The sequence below is a fragment of the Neolamprologus brichardi genome, chromosome 16 (genome assembly GCF_056152115.1).
Source record: "Neolamprologus brichardi isolate AB-2024 chromosome 16, ASM5615211v1, whole genome shotgun sequence".
In the NCBI taxonomy this organism is placed as follows: Eukaryota; Metazoa; Chordata; class Actinopteri; order Cichliformes; family Cichlidae; genus Neolamprologus; species Neolamprologus brichardi.
The window spans coordinates 31,317,381-31,344,046 of NC_142119.1; the positions used below are offsets into that span (position 1 = coordinate 31,317,381).

General features: G+C 42.8%; 1 protein-coding gene across 2 annotated transcripts in view; it reads right to left on the reverse strand.

The window, feature by feature from the left end:
* Positions 1-26,666, reverse strand: part of gli2a (GLI family zinc finger 2a) — an 84,816-nt gene that overhangs the window by 14,651 nt on the left and 43,499 nt on the right. For both annotated transcript variants that reach the window (XM_006799119.3, XM_035911281.2), the window contains 4 exons: positions 21,834-21,939; positions 13,408-13,613; positions 8,982-9,185; positions 177-378 (listed from right to left, as the gene is read on the reverse strand). In XM_006799119.3, coding sequence (XP_006799182.2) covers positions 177-378; positions 8,982-9,185; positions 13,408-13,613; positions 21,834-21,939 — 718 coding nt within the window. The remainder of the gene's footprint in view (positions 1-176; positions 379-8,981; positions 9,186-13,407; positions 13,614-21,833; positions 21,940-26,666) is intronic.

Sequence of the window (26,666 nt, forward strand, 5' to 3'; positions counted from 1 at the left end):
AAGGAACTTGATTACAATGGATATTTCAAGAAAAAGAATGGTGATTTTTAAAAGTGTGACTAATTAATAACTGTGGTAGATCTGAATCAACAGACGCCTGCAGACTACAGTTGCAGGAAAATATAAATACGCCTGTCAATGTTCACACAGTATTCTTGTATGAACCGCAATTATACCTGATTCCGCCGACTGAAAGGTGCCCATAGGAGCTGCTAGCGGCTGAACTGGAGCGGGAATTGTTGATGTAGGCCACCAGGGAGTTGGGTGAGGTACGAATCATGGTCTGCAAGTCAATGCTAGCATCTGACAGTGGCGAGATAGACAGTGCCCTTTTTCTGCTGAGCCGGGGTGTCAACCTTGGGCTGGAAAAACGGGATACTGGGGACAGAGAACAAGAGACACAAATGCAGAAATGTCACCAATTTTGTCTTTTGATATTTGAGTTTTTTGCCACCAATAAATTAACGGCTTGCAAAATGGACAGCAAAATGCAGACTGTGAGGAAATGACAAAACCATCATTCCCCTAATATATACTGGTTCCTAAAGTGACCGGATCCACATACACGCCAATGTTAAAATTTCTGGCTTTGCAGCAAAAATAAATGCTGCAAAACCAGAGCACTGAATACACCCAAGCTAGCTAACGGTATCTAACATTCCACACATATTGTCCCAATATGTTTTTTTGGATTTCACGTGGAATGCCTTTAATGTGCAAACTCCTTGTGTAAAAACTATGCACAGCCTCAATAGAAACCAGCAGTTATCCTGGACCATGTTCGAGAAAATGCTGAGCCGCCGGCATCCTAGTGGAGGTCACAGCCATGCTAAGCTAAACCCTATCTCCTGCATCTCTCTCACACACAGCTCCCCTGTTTAACATTCGCATCCTCTTATGCATAATGAATCGGGGCCTAATCACTCTCAGTAATTACTCTGATAGGAATCTCTTTCAGCCGCTGTACTTTGGGAAGTTAAATAGAGGCAATTTGAACAAATTGATTTCAGAATCCCATTAAAAAAGAACAAGGCTGACTCACAAAGGTAGAGTTCATGGCTTCCTGTTAGACCTGCTTCTTGTGCTGTTTTCTCATTCTTTTCAAAAAGAGCACAAGAAAATGACGGGGTTCACTACTTTCCCATGAACTTAAAGAAGGCAATTTGTTTTTCCACACATACTGATGTGTATTTATTTCTTTTAAAGGCATGCAACTCCCACTCCCACATAAGACGGAGACAAATCACTGGTGGGGACCAACAGGTGCTGGTCCCAGTGTGAGGGGACAGAGAGCTGAGTTGAGTGCGTTCAATTACAACTTACAACAGGCATCATCAGAGGTGTGAGAGGCAGGAAACTCATAATAGCCCCATCACGGCTCACCTAAGCACGTGCATAGTGACCTAACACACACACACATTTCCTGCATGTCAGCTACACTGCTGGCAATATGTTGCCAATCCCGACTCTTTGCTGGTACAACTCACAACCCCTCCAGCCAAATTAATCCAGGCACCGCCATAATCACTGCACCAGACCTGCAGCCATAAAGAAGGGGCTTACTTCCAAAGCTATTATGTTTGGAGGTGGCGAGTCGTAAAGCAGAGGCATATGCACTCAGTTAAAAGGCTCCCAGGAGCTTCAGATGGCAGACAACAGAAGTTGGGGGCCTGGAAAAGGAGAAAAAAGGCTGGTGGAGATGATATAGACATGTATCAAAGAGTTGGCAAAAACAACAAACGCTGCTCAGGAATGCGACTCCGTAGGGTTAATAAATAAACATGTCATCATCTCCCAGCCACACAGAGGAGTGGGAGTGGAGTAAAGGAGGGAGGCGGGAGGATTGAAGCAAAACTGGGATCATGAACGGGGACTTTTTTTTTTTAAAGGTGAACTTGCACCCTTGCCAACAGATTTAATGGGAGATACATGTATTAATATTCCCCTTTATAAAGCAGGAAACAGGCCTCACAGCCTGGTGCCCTGGTAAGCTGGCGCCAGCCTCACCCTTCTGGGCACGGCGCCCACAGTGCCGCCCTCTACCCCCATCTTTAAACCACCGCCTTCAATCTGTACATCTAATTCAGCTCAAAAGAATTCTCAGTGCCTCCAGCAACAAATTTTCAACAATGTTTGGTCAGCAAGCTCTTGTTTAGCTCAGTGATCTTTCCTAATTTTACCTGGAACAACTTTCATTCACTCTGAAACTCTCACCACTTGGTAAAGGAGCGTTTTATAGGTGGTGGTTATGACTGAAAGGGTGAACAGGTTCCGGCAGGGAGTGAGAAAACAGATGTTGCGCAGGCCGTGGCGACGCAGCAGTGTGTGGTAACGTGTGTGAGTGTGTTTGTGCGTACATATATGCGAGTGTCTGCATGTGCATCGGTGCTTTGTGGGCCTGAATCCCGGGCTGGTTGTAATTGTGGGATCTGGATTTATATAGAGGCATAATTACAGGCACACACTGATACAGTAAAGAAAAGGAATATTAAAAAAGAACCCGAGTGAGGAGTGTGCGTGATTATTTTAAGCATTTGCTTGTGCCAAAATAGTTTTGTGGAAAATGAAAATGGTCTAATTGGAGGGTTGTGCTGATCTCCAGAAGCTGCTAGCACTCGGTGTCGCTGCAGCCGGAGCCAATGGAGGGTCACTTTGCAGCCCTGCAAAGAATAGGTCTGCAGCTTTTCCTCGTGTAACACTGATAACAAAACAGCAGTGTTTGAAAAATATTTGTATTCATGGCCAATATGTGAGTGAAAACAGTTCTCTGAGAATCCACTGGCCTCTTGATAAGTTCATGGAGACAGTTAAGCTAATGCAGAGTTAGCCAACAGCAGAACGAGGAGTGGTGAGGATTGCAGCTGAGTTGGACCCACAAAGACTGCCAAGAAATTCAGCTCAGTGCCAATAAATCCTCAAACACGTAGTAAGAAATGCAAACCTTCTAACATCCTTGAACGTGTGAACAAACTGTCTCTGCTTTCAGAAAAAAGGGTTAGCATCTGTTTTGAGTACAGGACAGCAAAGCTAAGCCAAGAACATGCATACTTCACTGTGTTTTACTGCAACTAACTCTGTGGGTCCAAGATTTTTATTAAGAAATAACATTTATGTTCTCTAAACAATTCTTAAGGGATTTTAGTTTGCATAGTATTCTGCAGATATTCAGCTTTGGACAGTGAGCACCATCATACGAATCTGGAAGTAGAGCAAAGATCTATTCACATACACAAGGGAAAAATATCAAGTAAATATCAATTGATCATTGATCATTGATCTTTTCCCCCCCATGTTTCTAGGGAAAATGGGGGAAAATAGATCAATGTAAAAACTTGGATTTTAATGGTTAATGGTAAAATAAAATGCGTTCAGTGCAGAGTGGCTTAACTTGTCAGTATTTAATGTGTTTAAACAGTAACATCATACAAAAGTAACCCAAATCTGTGAACCAAAGCATGCTAGTTTTTCCAAATAAGATTTTCTAATAATGTTTCTGTGCTTTGACAAGCGCTTTTAAATCAGCAGATAATCTTGAGCTTACCCACCTTGACCTTGAATAGAGATATAACCACACCGCCCTCACCACCATTACACCAAAGCTAAGGTTTTGCCAGTCGGCCTCCTCATCTCCATCCACCCCCCAGTCCAGCCTGAGACGGGGACTGTTTATTTTTCCTGTTAAATCGCACTAATACGAACACTGTGAATTTTATTAGCGAGAGGGTTCGCACTGTATCCTCTACGAGCCCCCGGTGTCCAGCCCAAAGCCAGCGTTGTGTTTGCCATCGTGTTTATGCACACACTTCCAACCCATGTGCTCATGAACTAACATATAGTTAAGTGTTTGTGTAAGCAGTCTGAGGGGACCCCCACCCCATCAACTTCTTCTCCCCTCACCACCACATCGGTACACAAATCTATGGCCCCCACCCCCCACCCCGCTACATCAACACTGAAATCTTTTTCCTCAGGATGGCAGACATTTACTTTGGCTGCTGCTTTTGTCATGGGAGCTTCAAGGTTTTCCCGCAAACTACTCTGATATTTCTCTGCCCACCCACCCCTCACATACCTGTGCATACATATACAAACAGGCTTCTGAAAGCCTCCCAATGTGATACCATAATGTGACTTTATTTGCATTTATAGCAGTGGCGGTGTACCAATGCTAATAACACTTTAAAGTCTGTTCACTAACTAACTTTACTTTCCTTAGTCTTAATTCTACTGGGATTAAGAGGCTAAGTCCAGCTTGGGCAACTGGTTTTATGGGCCCTCGTTTATCTTTTGTAATTTTAATATATTTATTATTTTGTATATTTATTTATTTATTGGTAAGGCTGGGCCATATTATACCTTTCACAGTGATACCGGTACAATGTTAGGCAATCATAAGAAAATCAAATATTGTGATAGAATATGGGTAAAATGCGCATGCGCAGTGCCTTTGTTTTCATACGGACATGGCGGCGGCGGAGAATGAGAAGGGCAAAAGCAGATTGTTGAATGAAACAGATGAACCAGAATTGGTTTGTAAAAATGGTGCAACTTCAGTGACGTGAAACTGGTTTCCCTAGTAAACCAATGGGGTCGGAATTGACCCCATGGGTCCTCCAGGGTTAAAAGCCTTTAATTTTCTCAAAAATTGACAGCACACCTTATAATCCAGTGTGCCTTATGTATGAATTCTGGTTGCGCTTACTGACCTCGAACCGATTTTATGTGGTACACGGTGCTCGAAAATCTGTGAAAAAAGTGTTTAGTTTGACTTTGGTAATCTATGGAGCCGCACCGCTTGATGGATTGTCGGAGCATTACAGCTACCATAGTCAGGAGCCTCGCAGAGTGATACGTACTGTGCTTCAACATAATATTACCGTATTGTGTGTGTATAAGGACCCCAAAATGACACCTGTTAAGAGACATGCGTATGAAGCGGATTTTAAACTCAAGGCTACCAGTCACGCAGTAGAACTTGGGAACAGAGCAGCTGCGAGAGAATTCAGCAACAGCTGCTTGTTTAAGTGAAAATAAATTGATGGGTTTTTTTGCACTAATAACGTTGTGGAGTTGTAAAGTCAATTCTGATGCGAGACATCAAATCAGTTCTATCGTTATCGCAAATTTGCAAATATATATCATGATAAATATTTTTGGCCATATTGTCCTGCCCTATTTATTAGTATTTATTTTTTGGTATATTTATTTGTAACTGTCTTTAGGTTTATTGAAAGGTGTTATACACATCTAAGTTGTTATTATTATTGGTTTTTTTTTTTTTTTTTACCATTATCAAACCCTTAAAATACGCAAAGGGCATTTAAAATAATATTCATATACCCAGTATCACTTAAACCTCATTCAAGCTTAGGCCTCATTTACAACTAGATGCATCTGTACAGATCTGTACAGATTAAAAAATGCTAAATGTACTACTATTTTTATTTTAATGTCCTCCTGGTCCCCTTTACTTTCCTACTGTTACACATTACTTCATATTCATATTAGTTTCTTCTTTCCCAGGTCTCAACTCCACACACACACAGAGTGGAGCACAAAGAGACAGGCGAAGGAAAATAGTTGTTGTGGAAGCTGATAAAACTGTATATTACTATTATGCAATAAAATAGCTTCCTTACAAATATTACACTGAATATAACAAGAAAGAACGAGAAAGAGAGAAGCATCATGATTCCCTGAGTTTTCCAGTTATGTTGACTCACATAGATCATACTGCTGATGGGATGTGACAATTAGCTGCACACATATTTAGGTTGGCAGGAGTAGCTCAGCGTAACAATAAAAAGTTTTCTGATTTATTCATTTTTTTTCCTTTTTGGCTTATGAGCTGGTGTAAAAATCTACTGAAAGTAGGTTAGTCGTGGGATTAGCTTTTCTTTAACTCTAAACCAGCCGAGCTATTTTAATTAAAGAAACTTGCTAAAGAAACAATGCTAAATTAAACAAGCTGCCAAAAATGCACATTTTTCCTGAATGTGCATTTGGACTTGAATGTACTTTTGTTTTTTCAGCCCAGTCGATTTCTCACCAGATAACGACAGTGATTGATGCGTGAAAAACATACCACAAGCACCGACACTAACTTGCAGAAGCAGTTAAGCGTTGCAGCGAGGCCTTCACGGCCACTGCTAACACTGTTTGCTTAGGAGACCTGTCCATCACCCTGTCATATGGCAGTCCTGAGGGAAGGGAGAGTCTTAACAGTGGAAAAAAAGCAATCATTTTGCTGGTTAGGTTTGTGTTTTTAACAGTCTGTGCCACTTCAGTCAGCGCCACAGCAGTGTCTTTCAAATGCTGTCATCCTCATCGGGGAGAAATTGGTGTGTTTAAGTTTCTCGTCTGAGGTATACCCAACAGCAAATCCTAAAAATTCTTAAGTGGACCAGCAAGACCTGCAGTCCTGCCAGAAATCCCGTGTGCTCACAACTTTTCCAGCAGCACCCTTCTCACAGCAGCACCCAGTGTTTGGGGCTCTACTCTGAGCCTTGCTGTTCACTCATCCAGAGGGAAAACATGGGCTGGACGAGCCATACTATAGGGTCACTGAGTGCTCCCAGTTCTTGCGGTGGGTCTGCTGAATATTAGTGCATAAATTGATTTTTAATATGGATTTTATCTGTGCTGCCTTCCAAAACTAACGGCAGGGGTGAAGCACATATTTGCCACGTCCTCCTCCTCCTCCTTCTCCCATGTTCTAGCAGTAAATAAGGCTATTGATTCAGGCTGAGGCTGCCCGCAATGACCATTAGTTGGCCGCCTCGGTCAATGTGGTCCCTGTGCCTCGAGACTGGCAGAGTGACCCAAACCTGACCACATCACTCCGAGGATGGTAGAACACTAAATAAAAGCTGGTAGCTAGTGTGGACGTTGCAGTGAAGCAGGCGGTGGGGGTGTTGGGGTGGGGGTTGTGGCTACACGAGTAAACAACCACCCAAACAAGTGTGGGCATGGCAGCAAAGCGGCGGTCACTGAGGTGGTGGGAGAAGGAAGAGGAAGGAGGAGGAGGGCGGGAGAAAGCGGTGGTCTACAGTTTCTGAAACCCTGCCTGAGCCTGCAGCTCAGCTCAGCTCTGTTTGACTAAGTGATTGAGGTAATTTAAAAGATTAATGTTCAAGCCATCCTGTACCTGATTTTCTCCTCTCTGCTGAGTTTTCCTACCTGTGTGTGAGGACGGCAGCTTTAGTGTCTTCTGGAAGCGTGACAGTGCGGCAGGTTTTTTTCTTTTTTTCCGGGTGGGTGGTTGGATGGGATGAAAGGAAGAATGAGGGCTCCTGAAGGGGGTCAGTGCCAAGCAGGGTGTTTGATTATCAGGCATCGAAAAGGCCGACTTTCCTCTCTGTGAGCTTTCTCTTTCTCATTCATGAGGGCTGAAGGTTTCTTGGAAGCGTTTCCTTGCTGAAGTCAAACGTCTGTTCTGGTGCTTGACTGTCACTTTGATAGAGGGCCGAGGTTCTGGCTGGCATCAAAGAACAGGCTGGCCTCTGTGAGTTTGTGTGCAAACACGTGTACGAGTTTGTGAGCATTAGCCTGGCGGTTAAATTTCTGCCTGCCACTGAGTGTGAGTGTGTGTGTCAGCAATACCCTCCCTGCTATTACATAGCAGTATATGCAGGATTGAGCCCAGCCTGATACAGAGCAGAGATGAAGGTATACCTCCATGCTGCCTCTTTATTGGCTACCCCGGACGTTTCTCTTTTTTGTCGGCTGTTACTCATAACGACATCACAAACACACCTGAAACACAATCAGAATTAGAGACTTTAAGGTAATGTGGTTTTATGAGATCCTGGCCTCTGGGCTTTTTAGTGTTTACACACCCTCAACTAGCCTCGGCCCCCATACGTGTAAGTCTAAAAACCACTAGCTTTGATGTTGAAAGCACTGCCATGAAAAAGCCTCAAGAGGAAGAACAAGAGGACGGTATCAACATGCCTGGTGCTGAGAACAAAGGACAACGTGGCTGTTAAATTTGGCTCTTGTGGTGATAAAAGACAAGCTTGGGTTTCCGTATCAAGATGGTTGATAATATTTTGACATATCATGCTGGAAGCACCGTGAGCTTCCACAGGTTCTGGTTTTGATTTGGTTGGTAAAAGTCTGCAGGCTGATTTTCAGCTGAACCAAACAGAACGATCTATCTTCTCCAGTGACTGATTTTCATGTCAGAATCTCCCGGTGAACCCAAACATTCTGTTAGATAAAATCTGGACAATAATTTGACGAATTGCTGTTGAAATTTGACCTCACAGTGGGAATCGTGTTTTTTTTCTTCTCTCCATGCTACCCCCATGGTGTCACTTTCCAATGTGAGGCTCACACGGAGCTCCAAAAGTCCAGTCCTGAACATGCTTACTTTTGTCTTTGCCTTTTTCCATTGATGTCTGATTAGGTCAACACACTAAATTAAGCAGTTTAGGCACTAAAATGACTTAGTTACAATTAGAAGAAACCCTGGTTTGATATAAAATACACCTTTATGTAAAATTTGTTAAAAGTCTAGTACCTCATCATGTCCATTTATGACAGCCCTGGATGCTAGACAATGCCCTTAAAGTGGTACATATATGACAATAGGCTCTGATCATGTGTCACTTTGTGTCAACTTGGGACTGGGACTTTGTGTTTCCCCTCCCTCTCCCTATCTTTGTAGGTTGTTATTTGCTCATCTTTTCAGTTTTCTTCCTGTTTTATTTTGAAGGTTATTTCCTCATGTGGCTTCCTGTCTCTGTTGAGTCTACTGGTTTACACAGTTTGGTTTCTTTTTTACCCCATTTTTCCTTTTTAGACTTTTTTCCACTATGGAAACTTGAAATTAAATATTATATTTTTTGAACATACCATTTCGCTTCCTTAAAATGACCCTGTCTTAAACTCAAAGTATTCTTTCTCAGCTAAACTATTAATGCATACATTGATGGGTACAGTAAAAGTGTCAGTACACTCAACATTTCTCTCCTCACCATCCACAGGGCTGATGTAATCTGGAAGGTGAGCTGCGGCCGCTGCAGCCGCCGCCGCCGCCGCCGCACCACTTTGCATCAGCAGGTCACCGTAGGGGCTTCTCTGGCTGGCGCTGGCCATTAGGTAGTACTCTGCAGGGTTCGCTCCCGGAGGCGGTGGCGGGAGACTGAATAGGGCGCGGTCCTTCAAGTGTTCGTGGGTTACTGCGGCAGAGAAAAGAGACAAACGGAGAATAGATCAGCTTCTCTTTCGGGAAATAAAGATCAAAGCAAATACTCGCAACCAGTAAGAGAAATTGTTAGAATTCCCGCTCATCCCTCAGTGTAGAGGTTGTTGTAACCCTGTGAATTGATGCTAAAGTAATTCTGACAAGTCAGAAGGGCTGAGCAAAATGGATTTCCTGTAATGAAGTGATATGTTCACAGAAGGTGTTTGACATATCCCTCGACAGAATGACAAAAACAAACAGGAGAACAGCAAAGGAATCGAGTGCCCTGCTTCACAGACTCAAGATTCGTCCCTGCATGTTCGCCCCAGGGCATGAGGCTTTCATTTTTTTTTTTTGATGAAACAAGTCTGATGTCTTTGAGGCTTGAAGGGTTTGGGGAAGAATCTCTGGGGACTAAAGGGAAGTAGAAGAAGAAGGGGAGCAGGGCAAATGGGGGAGGGGGAGGGGGGGGGGGACCACATTCCTGCACCTCTTGTGTCTGACAGGCTGAATCATACACAGAGTGCAGGTGCTCACGGACCCGTGCAACGCTGAGGAAGCCTTAAACGCTGCATGAGCAAAAGTAATATTGACGTAAAAAGTGTTAACACCTGCATCCAGTAAAACAATGTTTAAAAATGTCATAAACTATAAGAGTGAGCGACAAATTGCTTTTACTTTTTCCTGCTCCTTCCCGATTCCTCCAGTGGGTGTGGGTATTTGGAGGAGACAGGGGTGTGGGCTGAAAGTGGATTAATATGCACCCTAATGGAAACACGGGGGAAGCTGGGGTTGTACCCTCTGCACGCACAGACGCATAAAGCAAAACTGTGGGTCCATCAGAAACTATTAGGCCATAGCTGTGGTAACAGCGCACAGGCAGCATGTTTGTGCTGCTGCGAGCATACTCCTGGTTTCTCCACGGCTGCCAGATCACGTTACCACCGCCGCACAGAAGCATTTTGTGTCCGGGTGTGTGTGTGTGACCTCACATATGAACACAGAGGGATGAGGGGTAGCGGCTACGCTCCACGGCCCCAGAGAAAGCAGACAGAAAGTTACGCTGATCAAAAGTCGAAATGTTTTCCAAACTCAGCTTCTACCCGCGCAGACCCAGGCTTCCTCCAGCTTCAGTTAAGTGAAAAAGTAGAAAACAAAGAACTGTAATTCTGCTGTGTACTCTTTAGTTTTAGTCTTTGTCAACAGATCAGCGTGAGAGGATTTTATTGAGTGTCTACATGAGTGTGAGTCACCTGTTTGTGTTGTTGTTGAAAGTGCTAAGAAAGCTTTCTGAAAGTGCTATATGAATAAATTGCAAACTCATATATTTCTTTTGACAAATAATACAGAAAATTATAATAATACTACAGAAAACAACTAAAGCTACCACTCAAATTATTAGCAGCTGAAATAAAGAAATTAATCATTTATTCTGGTAACTTTTAAAGGCATCATACATTTCCTGCACAGAACCAGTTCAATCCAATATTGTCAAGTAAAAACCCTACAATAAACCAGACTTCAAGAAGGTGTCAAAGGTAGAAAGTCATTCGGGAAACCGCTCCAAAGCTCAGCGAGTCATTGTCACGTAGCTGCCATGTTTCCCATCTATATATCCAACAGACATTCAGAAATATTCTGGTGAAAAGCAAAAGTCTTCCAGTTCAGTGCTGAGCAAACATCCATGGATGTCTACAGGCAGTTTGCTTTATTCTCTGGAGACCAACCAATACTAGAGGAATGCTGCTAACACGGCCGAGGCTATTTTCCATGCAGTCAGACGTTAGGACGTCCTTCCTTTTCTCCACACATACTGTAGAAACATCAGAGATACATATCAGTGCAACTACCAGCTACTAATTACATTTGCGTTTGGCATTATGAGCACAGACTTTGTATCGCACCAAAAGCAGTTTTACAAACAGTCTTTAACACATGCATTACACCTAGGTAACTGTATCTGGAGTTTACACATGCTCCACTGAGCTCCATGCTTCCACAGGCTTTATTTATGTTCTGCTGAGCTGCAGAGTGCCCTCCATTTGGTGCCATACTTCCCCGCCTGTTTATCAGTGACAGCATCTCTTCCGCATTGCTTCTCCTGAAAGGTGGGGAGGCTTTGCTTTGCCAGCAGCGTGTGCTCTGTGATTTATTGGAGCTCGTTGCAGGCCTTGGGCTCCTCTCCTCTCCGATCGGTTGTGGAGGATGGCTCTGTCACTGTGTGAACTCAATAGTTCAGGCGCACGGAGCGTTTGTGTCTGTGCTAATTTTCCACGGCCCCCCCCCCCCCCCCTTTCCAAACACACATACAAACGAGCGGGCACCGCAGAGCATGTGCCTGATACAACCACAAATTACCAGCATGCGCACACATGCAGAAACACCAGAGCATGCTTGATGAAAGGTGTGGGTCAGGACTTATGTAGGGGAGTGTATAAGGTGTAAGACTAATTATCACTGCTGGTGAAATAATCAGCTGTGTAAACTGCAGCCGAGCAGAAACACTTGGTTTATAGTTCACAGGATACATAAATTCTAAACCCGCTCAACTCTTGTCTCACCTCCTTAAGGCCGAGTTTCCAGTTTACTCTTCAGTCTGTGGTCATTACATACAGCAAAGGAGACTGAGTGTTTAAATCTTGCAGATGCATGGTGTTGACTGTAATCCAACAGAAGGTAGTCTCATCTTATTTTACTTGAGCAGATTTTAGATATAAATGTTATAAAGGTGCAAAGAAATTGTTATAAGCTTCTGATTTAAGTTGCCAGAATTATAGCTTGCACTCTTAGAGGCTGAATTTACATAGAAGAGTGACTGGAGGCTTTCAAACAAATCTCTTGTACTAGTATTCCTTTTTCTGCTCTGGAGACTCTAAAAGTTGGAGGTCCACTTTAACCAGAACCTGCACAAGGTGGCTGATGCTGCTCCCCTTGTAGCTCGCTAAGGCTGCAGATCAAAACAAAGTCAACAAGATGCAGTGCAAGATAGTGGAGGCGCAGTTCATCCATGGGATAATGAAGTTATTATTGTGGTGATATTTGTTGTTACAAATCTTAATTTGAGAAAGTGTGTACGTGCCTCCTTTCGTGTTCACATACACTCGCATGCACACATGCTCTCATCCTTTCCCTCTCCTTCCACACATTGTCTAATTGTGCAGAAAACTACAATATAATGATTTTTATGGATTGAGTGCTTTACTATACTATAAGTGCTTTAGATTTTTGACTTGGTGAGCAAACACCTCATGCAAGTTTATTCTAAATGGACCATAAACTTAATTCTGAATTGTACCAGAATGCAAGAGGGACAATCAGTGAAACCTGAGCCATTTTCAGACACAAACTCTAAACAATGTCCAACGTGCCTGTAGGGTAATTTCCAATAAACCGAGTTCAAAAAGGGAGTCTATGGCTGACGCGTGTTCCTGGTTTCCAAAAGAAATGCTTCCAGTTGCATTATGATTTGAAGACTGTTTATTTATTACAAACTGAAGATGTAACAATGAACTCCTTCCAAAATAAGCATGAAAGTTCCAAAAAATAGCAGTTATCCAAAACTACCTGTGCACACGGTCAGAAAACCGTGAGACTCCTAACCTCTCTGTCCATGCTCCTCCCCTTCCCTCTCACACAGGGTTTCATGCTACTATTGCACTTACATACTTAAAGTGAGAGGTACCCCCTTTTAGGTTCCAATCCCAAAACAGTGACTTAAAATTTCTTTATGTAAACACATATATTTTCACATTTATTAATCCTGAAAAGATGACTTATGTAATGAATCTATGAATTATAAAACAAACATGAACTCAATCGTAAATAAAAATAGAAAGCAGACGTCTGGCGCTTACAGTGCCCTTTCTTACAAACACAGCAGCAAAAATCTGACTGTTATAAGAACTCTGGTTTGATTGTGAAGGAGGGCACGGGATGAGCACACCACTTCGAGTGTGCAGGCTGATTACTCGCACATATTCTTCAAGTTCTAAAAAGCGTCACACAGACTTTGTCGGAATCCCGTTTAACTTCTTAGTCTACAGAATTACACATTTGCACCCTGACACACAGCTTCACAAGGTAATGCTGAGAAAACTGTACTCTGATAAACTTTAACGCACTAGTTCTATTCAAATATACCAACATGGTTTAAGCTCCACTGCTCACTGACATTTTTGTGGTGATGCATCAGATCCACTGAGGGGGGAAAATCTTACCGTCAGCAGGGCTCAGTCCTCGGGCCGCTGAGATCATGGAGAGGGTGGGACTGCTGTGTACTGAGCGTAGGTAGTGCTCCATGTGAGGGCTGACATACGGATGTGGAGGGCTGAATGGTGACTCGCCGGTCCCGGCTGCCGCATGAGGAGACAGGCGAATCAGAGAAATATCTGAGATGACTGGACTGCCCGTCAGTCCAGGAGGCCTGTGGAAAGGAAGTAAAAATTGGACAAATATAAATAGCGGTAGAAAGATTTAGAGGCAGAGTGGATTAAGGGAAGGCGCAAGACAGACTGCGAGAGATCAAGGGAGAGAAAATAGAGTGTGTTCATTTGAATATTAGCATTGTTGTTATCTCCTGAATGATCTCCAGTGGTATGTTCATAGACATGTCTTAACTTTTGTGTCTTCAGTCCAAATCCATTTACACCCTTTCCCCTCCCCAGTCACACAGCTAATACATAATAATCCCCATTTGTTCACCTTCTCCCATTAAGCCCTAAAGCTACAGACAAGTTGAGACCAGGACGTCAACTGCAACGCTACGATGAAGTGTGTTGTATCTGTTCGGATGGGCAAAACTGCCGGGTGTCTCAAATCAAGTATTACAAGGAGTGTGATAAGAGGACACAAGCAGATGCTTAAAACCTTAAGTGGTTCCCTGTAGCCACGTTCGGCTCGAAGTTCGTCTGAAGTTCTCCGTCAGCCTGCCGGTCAAATTGGCCTATACAGTAAATTTGTTACCTGTGGCAGGTAATTGGCAGCTGTGCTAGCAAGAACGCAGACAAGTAGGTGTTGTAATCCTGAGCTAGATAAAACTGTCTGATAGCCGCAGGCAGTACGACACAGGCCTTTGAAGGGGCACTAGTATTTATGTCGGCCAAGTTTGCTTTAGGCATGACAAGTGCCTTGTTTTTCCCCTGAGTGTGTGGTACGAAAACCTGGCACAGATCCGGCCCTCAGAAACACACTTAAGCCTAAGCAGTGATTACTAAAATGCTACATAAAAGAGGGGGTTATGTTACTAGCTAGTAAATTGTCCATCAGTATGTTGCAGAAATCAAAGTGAGACAATGTATCCACTTGTTTTCGTGGACGCCGAAGAAGACATTCGAAAAGTTTCATTCTCTGTGATCATGTGAGAGCATTACAGCCATAGGTCATCAGTCATTCATACTACAGTCAGGACAGAAACAGGCACTGGGAGGAAGATGTGGGTAATAACTGTAAGACAGCCCTGAAGACAGCGGGGTCCTCCCTTTCTTAGAAATGACCAGACTAATGACTCACTAAAACTGTCAGCGAGTTTGAGGAGGGCCTTGCACAATGAGTCGGAGCAAGAAATGATTCAAGTTTTGGCCACCGTAAGGCTGCTTTTAACCTTCTAACATCCCGCAGGTCTACAGCAACCTATCTGTGGTTAGAGTTGGGCTTTTTTGTTGCTGTTGTTTTAGCCACATGCTACATAAGCAAATTTTGTTGGCTATAAACTATACAATGTTATATAAGATTTTCCATTTGGGTGGTCCGATTAAGCAAGTGTATAAAAAGGAGTGGCGTGTAACTGAACACTAACCCCAGATGAGTTGCCAGTGACCTGTTGGATGTTAAGAGGTTCAAACTGAATGTTGAAATGTTCCCATTTGGTCATTTTGTTCCCATATTAGGCCTTACTTTACATGTTCAAGTGTGTGATTGAAGTGATTTTATGCTGGCCTTGTTCAAATCTTTCAAACATTACACACTAAATGCTCTCTCGTTCACATAATCTTCTCGTTTTCAGTTAAATGCATCTGTCAGCAGCACTCACTAGAACAATACGAAGTAATAAAAATAACAGAAATGCTCTCTTTACGAGTGACGCCAAGCAAACTCTGACACTTCAGCATCTCCATGGCTGTTGTGTGAACAAATGAGTGTTTATATGTGTGGTTTTGACTTTGGGCAGCATTGACTGCAGCCTGGGTACGCATCGTGTGTGTGTGTGTTAGGAATGGTTAATCTTTTATAGAGGTATAACCTCATTTATCAAAAGTTTATGGCATAAATCAAAGTTAATGAGGAAAAAAATCAAAAATCAGGCAGGATTTGATGAAATGAGCGTGACTGCTCCCATTTGAAACTCCTTTCTGTGGCTATGAAAGGTGGGTCAGGGACCTGGTAAGGCTGAGACGTCCCCCTCACCCCATCCTCCCTTCAGAATTTCCCTGCTCAGTCTTTCTTTCAGTGTATCTGTGCGGCCGCCAACCTGCACCCGGGCCCAGCCCTGCCCAGGCCCTCGCTCCATTTCCAGTAAGCGCCTGCAGACTGCCGGCCTTGTATGAGGGCCAACTTTCTGCCGTCCCCTACAAACAACCATAAAGAGCCCTCTGTTCTGGACGGGAGGGGAGAAGTGAGAAGAAACAGACGCTCCATACACAAAAACACGCTTTGCCCGATCTGCCTGTAAACAGCATACAGAGAGGCTGGCACTGCCTCCTCAGATTAGTGCCTGGGTGCTTCACCGAAAGACTACCTGGGTAAGCTGGCACTGGTGCTGTCTCAGAGCGGACTCAAAGCCCATCATAGTAACTGGGAATCCCAGCGGTTAGCTAAATAAAAAGGCAATCCAATGTGTCCTGAATGGACAGAACAGTAGAAATACCTGCCTCAATGCAACACAGGACTCTGCTGAGCATGTTGCATCTGTACCTCCATCCTCGATCGATGGTCCTTGAGTCCATAATGAAACATAGTCAATTTCATTTAGGTTTCATGAAATCTTGGTCGTTTGTAGGTGTGTCTTTATGTTTATAGACATAAGTCCAAATGAGCTGCCTTTAATTGTAACCACAGTGTGTTTTCACTGCAAAATCAGAGTTTCAAGTGTGAACGTCAACCCATCCTCTTCCACTTATCCAGTTCAAACTTGATTTGAAAATAAATGTATTTAATTCCAGTTATAATAAAAATGCCAAACTCTTTATGCTCACCTATTTTCCCACATTTTACTTTAAACCTTTATCCATCAGCAAAGTTATTTGTTTCTTGGCTGACAGCAAACCCGCGTGCTGACACACAATACTCGAGCTGCAGTAAATCACTCAAACAGCCAAAGAGTGTGTATGAGGCCATGATAATAAGGTGAAATTTACTGCCCCTGCCTGTCAGGTGGTTGCAAATAATAGTCCTGCTTGGCAGGTACCATTATTGAAGCCTTGTCGGTCCACCCTTTTTCTGACAAGATGTTACTTGAAGTTTGTGTGTTTTCCCGAGGCTCCAGTCACAGAGGCTTAATAGCAAGCTCCCCGAGGAGCTCTGAGCTCTGGAGGAGCCCTGCGTCTTAATCAGGAGCTGCCACTTAAAGAGATTTCCATCATACCTGAACACTATGGGTGGCTACCCAGTGGAAATAGACTAAGAAATGGAAAACACACCTAATACAGATGTCTTGTCATTTGTCCTGGTGATGATGATACTTGAGGAGAAAAAGAGACAGAGAGAGGGATAGGAAGCCAGTGTGAGCCGGTAGATGACATGCTTTCAAGCAGGTAATTGCTATTTGTCTCTGTGTTCTGTACTGTGTGATTACATGCTCTCTGTTGTTCCATTGTTAAAACGCTGCTGTGAGAAAAAGTGATTTGGACAAGGTACGGCTTGTTGAGCATATGAGTAAGTGCATACCACAGAGCATGTACATTACAGCGCCGGTGGTGGCAGATTTCACTACGATTAGTTATGAGGTAAAGAAAAGTGGATCGTTTTTAACGGGCCAGAACAGTTCCAGTCCAATATCATACAGAAACAATAAGTTAAGCAGTTCTGTAATAAAGGCAAACATGCTCTTTTTGCTTTGGTCTCCCTTCAATTTCAGCCTTTAAACACAAATGTGCAAAATTTATAGTTTTTATTAAGACTGTGGGGTCAGATGAATTTATTATGTCAGACTTTCACAAACCAACAACCCAACAGGCGCTGATTGGTCAAGTGTGCGGAGGTAAAAAGTGAAAAGATTAAACTGAACAGAAATATACTTGTTCTGCCTGTTAAAGGATTTAAAGGAAACCCTGTTTAATTAAGAGGACCCAGAACTCAAAAAGAGCCATTCAACCAATCTGATAAATCTCGAACAAGAATGAATGTCTCGATCTGGACTGTCTGAGCAAATAAAGATTCTGAAAATGATCAGTTTTCTTTACCAAAAGATGCTGCCCATTTCTGTGTTCCCGGGGAGGTCACATAGAGTCAGCTCCCCTTCTGACTCCCTGCCCTTTTAGCTGCCCAACATGTTAGTGTTTGCCTCTCTGGCATTTTCCCTACTGGCTCAGGGTGGGATGAATTATGATGCACCACACTCCCTTCTGTACTTCTGGGCAGCCAAGGCGATCAAGATAAATCACCACGCTGCCCCACAGGGGATGTGGTGAGATCCTGCCTTGGATGTTTTTGGGGCTCTGATCAGGATGCTGAGGATTTGGAGCTGATGTGATACTGCACTCCCTGAGAAGCATGCACTGTGCACACAAAGGAAGGGCCTTGTGGAACTATGTCAGACGATTGGATAATAAACTAAAAGGAGATGGGATTTTACAGTGGGTAATTATCCATTATTCGGCTCCGCTACTGTCACATACCATTTAGTCTTTCCGAGTGTAAGAAAATTACACTGAAACCATGCGATAAACCGTGCAAATTTCAGCCTATTGATTCGCAGCATCCCGCTCTTTTGATTGATGGCTCTCTTGTCTTTTCAGCCGCACATTCCTGGCTGCAACTCAGGGGAGCCTCCGAATTCAAACATGAGCCGTGACAATGAGTAGGTCCTGGAGCCAACAAGAAACAACACAAGATACCAACATGTCTGTCAAAACCACCGAAAACTAATCGACGGAGTCGAAAATCCAAAGTCCACCCTACCCCGCCTCGCTCCATGTTACCCAAACCAAAACAATGAAGGGCAAAAAAACCCAACAGCAGCCCAAATGGCTCAAGCGTAAACTGTATTTAATCAACACATTCCGAGCTGCGGGCCGTTAGCAGGCTGATTGCCTGGTGAGCAGCACCACATCTGTTTGTGTACAGGGGCGGTGTAGGCCACAGCTCTGCCACACGAAAACCTTGGGCATATTTCAATTTTTCAGTGCTGCAATTTGCCCCCAACTGCTTCCCAAAAAGCATAAATACAGGCTGTGGAATGAGCGGGGGATCTGTTTTTCTCATCCACGGCGTTGTCATTGAGGTTCTGGGAACGGAAGGCTGGATTTCAGATGCTAATTACTCGGTCAAACGTACTGGCACGGTGGCTGGCTCTCCTGGCTTGTGGGTTTGCACAGAAGATGCACATATGCAGCAAACAGCACACAAGTACTGTATCAAAGTCCAAGTTCTACTGTCCTTCCACCAGAAGCTCTTCTTAATGTGTTTCAGAGCCAGCTCGGATATGGCACGAGGACCACAGTGTGACAGTTGCTACTTTTAAATTTTTGAACCAAGCCTTTAGAAATTTGCTGAAAAATGCACATGACATTGAAAACCTGCATAATTCATAGAAAGTTGATACATACTTGGCCTAGATACTGTTTTAGAACAGTCTTTTGTTCTCCGGAGATTCAAGCAAAGGATCACTTGTGTGATTCCAATGTAGCCAATATAGATCACAATACCAGCTTGCACAAATATCCTAAGTGACTGCAGCAAGGAGCAGGCAGTGTAACTACAGAATCAGAGGATGGAAGAAGTACTGCAGGAACTACATGATGGCAGCTTTTATAGAAAGGCCTTCAGACCTCATTATGTTATATGCAAACAGTAATGAAGGATCCATCAAAAAGGATGTGCAACGCTGACACTCGGGAACCATCGTGACCGACGAAGTTCCACCACCAGGTGCCCTGCGCCGACGGCCTGCTCCATTTCTCCAGTACGACACGCGGTAATTAGGTGAATTTGGTGCGGGCCGGGGCAAAGACAGCTAGATCAAGGCCTTGATGAATTAGTGGGAGCAGTCTGTCAGAGTCACATCACATTAATCACAACAAACCGGGTGCAGAGCCACACTCTTGCCCCCCCCCTCCTTTCTCTCGCTTTGCTGGTGATGAATAGCTCTGCCTGCACTGTGTATCACCTGATCTGGCTGAATTTAAATGTAACAGCACAATTCCCACTAAACCTCTATTGATCTTACTCCTGGGTTCCCTTCTAGGGTTCGAATATTTTAGATAAGGATATGAAGGCGTGGTATGTTAATGTTAAGCGGGCCAGAGTTTTATGGTACGCTACACTCATAAGTCACAAAATAAATGAATCTTTGTTTTTAGGTCAGGTTAGAATACATGTGGTAAAAGTGAGGAAAAAAAAACTTCCACCCTGTTATAACAAACCATTCAATCAGTCAGTGCTCTTAGTTTCATTTAAAGGATACAAAAAAGATGTTGCAGAAACACTTTCTTTCAATGTTTGAACCACTTTCTCGGTAGAGCTCACATTTATGTGATGCCAGCACCAGAAAGCTTCCTAAGTCCTAAACCATGGTCCACAAGGGCAGATTGGGGCAACCGTGGCTCAGGGGCTTGGGAAGCGTATCTGTAATTGGAAGGTCGCCGGTTCGATCCCCGGGCTCTCTGTCCTGGTCGTTGTGTCCTTGGGCAAGCACTTTACCCTACCGCCTATTATTATTATTATACAGAATGACACATTCACAGTTTTGAAAGCCATCTAGTAGACTGGATGAGATTCTTTGATGGGGTGATTCTCTTGACCGTGTCTGCAGTGGCAGCTGGCTTTACTTTCAAATTGCTCATGACGTCCCACGTGTTACGCATACATAACACCAAGATACCTATGGTATATTTTTTATTGCCACAGCTAGAGTGCTGGATGGAGTGGTGGTGAGATAAACTAACTGACATGTCACACTGAGACAACTTTACATTTCACCAAGTCCTTCAACTAAATCACACTAGTCGTTTGTTTAGACTGGTAGCCTTTTGCAACATGGAAAACTCTGAATGTGAGTTTTCCATGTTGAACTCCATCCACAGGTGATGACTTACTGAGCTAATGTAGTTGCACTGTGTAAAGAGTTATTACGGCTTGATGATTCATGTTATCTAAGATAACGAGCCTTGTTATGAGCAAGCGTTTGTGTTTGTTTCTTTTTGTTCTCTGCTTATTTTCAGCCCTCCTTAATGGTATGTATGTCTTGTATTTTTCTTTTTTTTTTAAATAATATAAATAGAATGCAAGTCCTTTTAACCCTTTAAGACCTACCATAGAACCAAGTCCGCCAGAGCTTATATTATATTTTTACATGCTGTGGAGCCATTTTTGGGAGCATTTCAAGTTGCTATACATCAATACAACCATTATAGCCCAGATTTTAATAATATGTCTGCATTAAGTGCATAGTAATTACATAAATTGCAAAAAAGTGCAATAAACTACAAAAAAATTGAAAATTGTTTTTGCTTTTTCAACATATATTTCTAGTTAGAGAAATTTAAGAGGCTTATCCCTCAAAACTGTAAATACAAAAAAGTTGCACAAAATAGTTTCCCACCACAGGAAATTTATTTTGAGTGCCTTCATAGTTTTATTTTTGAAATACACCAATTTTTATATACTGCAGGAAAAAAGAAAATAAATATTATAATGCAAATTTGCAAAAAAGCAGCATATGCATCAAAATAAACTATTTCCAGCAGTGCAATATGAGTCCTAAGCATCCCAGAAACGACACAGAAAGTCACAAAGTCAAAGATAACTTTTAAAAACACAAGTATAGGTTCATAAGGGCCTGATGGTAAAAAAAACTACATTTCCAACTACAAATGACGTCACTTCCGGTTTCGGGCAGGTAAGGGCGGACATGCAAAAGTTCGCGCTGACGTCTATTCCAACGTAGGAAGTGTTACAAACAGCTGATCAGATCGGCAAAGCGTGTTTCTGGAATATTATCTTTTTGTTGCTGCAAGTGCTTTTTATGCAGTTTTTGCAAAGTTATATGTGGAAGGAAACTGTGACCGAGGACAAGCTGATGGCATAAGATGTAAGTACAACTCCTCCGGTTTCATATGCAAAAAAAATTATCGCGCTAGCTCACGTGGTTGCAGAGCTACCGGGATTTAAAAAATAGTTACACAAAACGGCGTGCCCGCTCCGACCGGCTTTAAAGGGTTAATTTGGGTTTGTTACACAGCATGATTCCCAAACTTTATGACAAGCCCAGGGACATAAGCTATAACTGTGAACCATTAAGAGCCAGAAAAATGTTATGACTCTACCCCATTTTACCTGTTTAGCTGATATTAACTTACTAAGGCTCCGCTACTAATGCCACACAGAATGTGTTGGATATTAGACATTGAATTATTAAACATTAAATTTCTCCCAACCCCCATAGTTGGCTGGAAATAAAGTGTTTCATAGGACATCAATAGATACCTACCCGTGCATTGAATGGAGTGGGTGTGGCTCATAATGGTACCGCCCCTCGTGGTGCCGCATGTCAATCGGGATAGGTGTGTGAAAAGTGGGGAAAAGGTGGTGCGCCCCTGCAAACACAAAAGACAGAGAAGCGTTAGAGAACAGCATTTCTTAACGCTCGCCGAAAAACTGGAATACAGTTACTGATTAGTGGCCGTTCCATTTTACAGTTCACATAATGCAGGAGTAATTAAAACCGACCCATATGTGCCTGAAGAACCTTCATTAACTGCTCCCTCTCCGCCCAATAAGACCAAAGCAAGTTTTACACAACAATGAATGCTGCTTTATGTGTCAGACCAAAAATGCATGAATCTGCCATTTCCTGCCATAAATGCTCTGATGGCTCAAGGGAAGTCTCATTAGAACAGCCGTTTTTCATTAATTACTGTCATTAGAGCAGCAGATCATAGGAAACTTTACCGTCATGATTTAAGGAGGAGGAGAGGTCTAATCACACATAAAGGCTGGCTAATTCTCTCCACTTTAAAATGTTTACATCTCAGATCTTTGATGGAGAAAAATATGCCGTATCTCATCGGGACTTTTTGTGAATCTGACTGGCAAATCCAGTTGTTTGTTCACTATAAGAGGAAAAAGACAAAGTGCCGTGCAGCTCCACTGGGCCGATCCCAGGGAATAAAAAAAGGAGTTCTGTCCTCACAAGGACAAGTAAGCCCAAGACCAGAAGGGTTAAAGGTCAAAGCAGATCATTATCTCAGCCTAAGAAAAACACTGGCATCAAGTGTCAGGAGGAAACTGTTGTAGCACCAATGGGATGACAAGCAATATTCACTCATGTTCAGCCCAAATTAAACCAGTGCAAGAACGTCTTCCTCACTTTTTTTTTTAATTTCTGTCACCGGGCAGAAGTTCTGCAGTTTCACCTGTTAGTGAAAAATGTTTTTTTAAACATTTAAGCAACAGTTGTGTGTATAGTGTATAAATATAATATCATTTCATTCAGTGTTTGCATTGTTAACAACACCTTTCTCTATGAGATGTGCCTCAGGTGTGCTAATTCACTTTAGCCAGCACTGTGAAAACAAGGTGTGTAACAGGACTCTGTGCCTGCAGGCTATGGCTAAATACTGGATGTTGTTTTTAGGCGACGGCAGTTACAAAGACAGACATTAACCCTAATAGAGCCTTTTGTTAGTGTGACTGAGGCAATCATTGTGATGTTGCACCATCTTGTTCTTGGTTAATTTGGATTGGCTCACACATGATCGGTGGAGGACAGGTTCCCTGAAGGCAGCTCTGAACTGTATAACATTTGACAGGAGTGGAATTTTTTTAAGACCACGCATTAACGCTCAGCGATTATTTTACCCTTTGAAAACAGACTTTAGACAGGCCCGGTTTACTGAGGCATCGCCCTAACGACGCTGTTGAAACCATGAGATTAAGATAAGAATTGTACAAAACAATTTAAATAGATTTTTAACTGCAGTGCAGCACACCCATATCTCTAATTTTTATGACTCAGAAATTGTTTTAAAAAATGCTCAATTTTTGGTGAATTAAATTCTTGGATTTTATTTGGCTCTTACTTTGCACCAATTACGGTCTATGGATATGGCTTAATATCCAGGCTAGCTAGCAGTTGATAACACAGAACTCATGTCATCTGTCATCCAAATATAGTTAGTCCAGCTCAGCGAAACCAACATGGCGGCAGTCAGTAAAGCTAATGAGACTTTACCCTCTGGTTCTAACTGACATTTTATGTCCCGATGTCTATGCCATTGTAATAGTGTAGTCAAAATAAAGCAGCCACACATATACACATGTTCTATACTGTGCTACAAGATTTTCATTTGTAAAAAATTAGCAAATTCTAAAAAAATAAATAAATTATTAGTTCAGAGAGCTGTGGAAAAAAAAAACCCTGTAGGTTTTATTAATCGCTGAATGTGCCCGCCCATATGGAAAAGATATATATAAATCTTATAAAGTTTGTATCTGTCTTGTGTGAAACTTGTATGAAAAGCATACAAGAGTAAAAACAGATATAAGATCCCTTGAAAAATTATATAATGAAACTTGTATGTTTTGGATACTTACTAAAACAATATATGAAAGTAATGAGAAAGTGGCCACTTTCATGAGTAAATCATATAAGTTTTTACTATTTCTTTTCCATATGGGCGGTACAGTGAGACCTGATCTAGAAGACAAATTGAGTTGTAAAAATCTGTCTGGTGCCTCTTCTCCTCCTTGAACTGTAAAGGCCAAGGGCTTGTTGTTTCTATTGAGACCTATGTTGCTGGTTCTCAGCCACTGACCTGCCCTCATTTTATTTATTTATTTATTTTTGAGCAAGACGGTCAGCCAAATCCAAGTCAGCTTCTGGTGACCAAGCCAAAACAGGCAGCCAGTAAATGCGCGAGAGAAACGTAGAGCTGGGGAAAAGAAGTTTGAGCTTTGTTTCACAAGTGGAGCCAGAAGTTGGTGATTTGTGTGAGGGGTGCCCCCTGCTTGTGCTTCCTGGCACATCTCTGGTGAAGAGGATGATGAAGCTTACTTTTTCTTTACTTATTATATATTGTGCGGTTGTGCAAAGCTAATGTACAGTGATTAAGTCTTTTTGGATAATGTATCACATTCTACAGGAAGAAGTCTTGGTGTTTCTTCTGTAAGGACTAATGCCCAGGACATTAGAGAAAATACATGCACCAACACTAAAAGAACCAGCACCAAGCAGAAGCTCCAGAGGCTGCATGAAGCCTCTCCCCACCCCCTCCCAGGATGGTGCTGCTGGATGTGGGGGTTATAAGGGCTGAGCAGGACCTTCCATCACCCAGACAGCTGCATTGTTTGCTGGGCTGCAGGGACAACTACCGACAGGTACACGGCTGGGACGATTCACACGCCTCAGCTTCTTGATTTACCGTCCGTCTGTCCCCTTTGGGCGTGCTGGCATGTGGGGTTACTCCACCCTGGGCTTCATATAGCCAAAACTGTGTGGATGGCATTAGCACAGTGTCCCAAAAGCAATCAGTGTGCCAGAGACATGGAGGATAAAATAATCACAGTGACAACTTTAGATTTACTTACACAGCAAGATTGTACCATGGATTCACTGCTTACAATGTGATTTATTCACATTTATTTATTCAGATAGAAGCCTTTGTGTATTTTAGCTGCATTGTGGTTTCTGAGTGTTTGCACAAACACACATTTAGTGGATCTCTGACATCACAAGTGTTTTGCTTCTGCTGTGTCATTGCAAACAGTTTAGAACTCAGCATCTAACATTATATCTAAAAGTACATACCATGGAATAGCCGTAGGATCGTGTGTCAACTATTTTTATTATAGCATTCATTATCATTCTCAATATGCAGTTGAGCGTGTCGTGCACGGAGCACTGAGGGACTTTTGTTTTGGCACAGTCTTATGCAACACAGTCCCACTGGAGACTGGAAAATAGTTAGGACATTTGGAATATTAGGTTGTGTTCCCCTTTTTATTTTTACTCACCTGAATATGATCTTTTATCAGATCGGTCTAATATCTACTTATTCACTGTTTAACAGTTTTCCACTGTTAAGGATATAACAGTAACACGAGTGACCACATGATTTATTAATAGAATTGTATGATTACGTTTTAAAAAGATCATATGTGTTAAAATGCAATCGTTGCCAGTTTAGAGTTGTTTGCCAGGATTTACATGTCCCACCGAACCCCTCACAAACAAACACTAAACAAACTTCCTATTGAAATACATAAGTTACAAACTATCGTGAACAAACATCCATTTCATGCCGTGAGACCCGGCTGTCTTATCTCATGAATCAAACCCGGCCACAGGGACTTTTGACCTGGAGTCGTTTTCAATCTTCACATCTGCTCTGAACTCTGGTAACATGTTTGTTTTAAAACTGAACAAATCTTTGCTCCCCCATGACCCCCATAAGAAGGCTCCAGACATGCTAAACATCCTGCCAAGCAGCAGGAAGAGCCCCACATCCACCCCTTCTTTTTAGTTTGCATCTTGAATCCTCGGTTTGATCTCTCACTAAAGACAATGGCAGGTGTTCGATGTCGACAAAGGCTACTTCGAGTCTCATGACTCAGGGGAGGAAGAAGGAAAAGCACTTTTGCATTATGAAGTCCCAGATCAGGACTACGCTAAAGTGGAGAGCGGAGTGGGTTCATATCTTTGAGGAAGTACTCAATGATAATAATAATAATAATACCCTGAAAGGCCAGAGCAGGCCAGGAATAATTTTCAGGAAAAAGGCTTCTGTTGTGCTTTGATAGAAAGAGGCGGGGAGAAAGATGGGGGCGAGAAAGCAGAGGAGCAGGAGCGGTGGGGGTGCGCGATTCAGACAGGAAATTCCACTAGAAAAAGTTGGCCCGAGTCCTAACTACACAGCACCGTGCCAACGGCTATACACAAACGCTCATGTGCTTGCATACACACTCACATTCACAATTACACAGACAGACATTGATTTGTTCTGCAGTTCGGTCTCCGTAAGCAGACGTCCAGAAAGTGACTGAGACAAACGTGCCGCTCGGAGCTTCAACAGAACTGCCCTTTTCAAACACACACACTGCAGCAAGTGCTATGCTCAAGGTTAATAAAAAAAGTGTGTGTTTAGCCTAATCCGGGAATCCTGCAGTACACACACAACATGAAACCTGCAGGTTTAATTTGCAAGACTTCGCTTCCTCTAGGGCAGTACATGGGCGAGTGATGGCGACAGAAGGATTAGAGGCTTACAGGAGAGCACGAAAACCACTGCCATGTTTGAAAGGAAGTCTTAACAGGGTGGCTCTT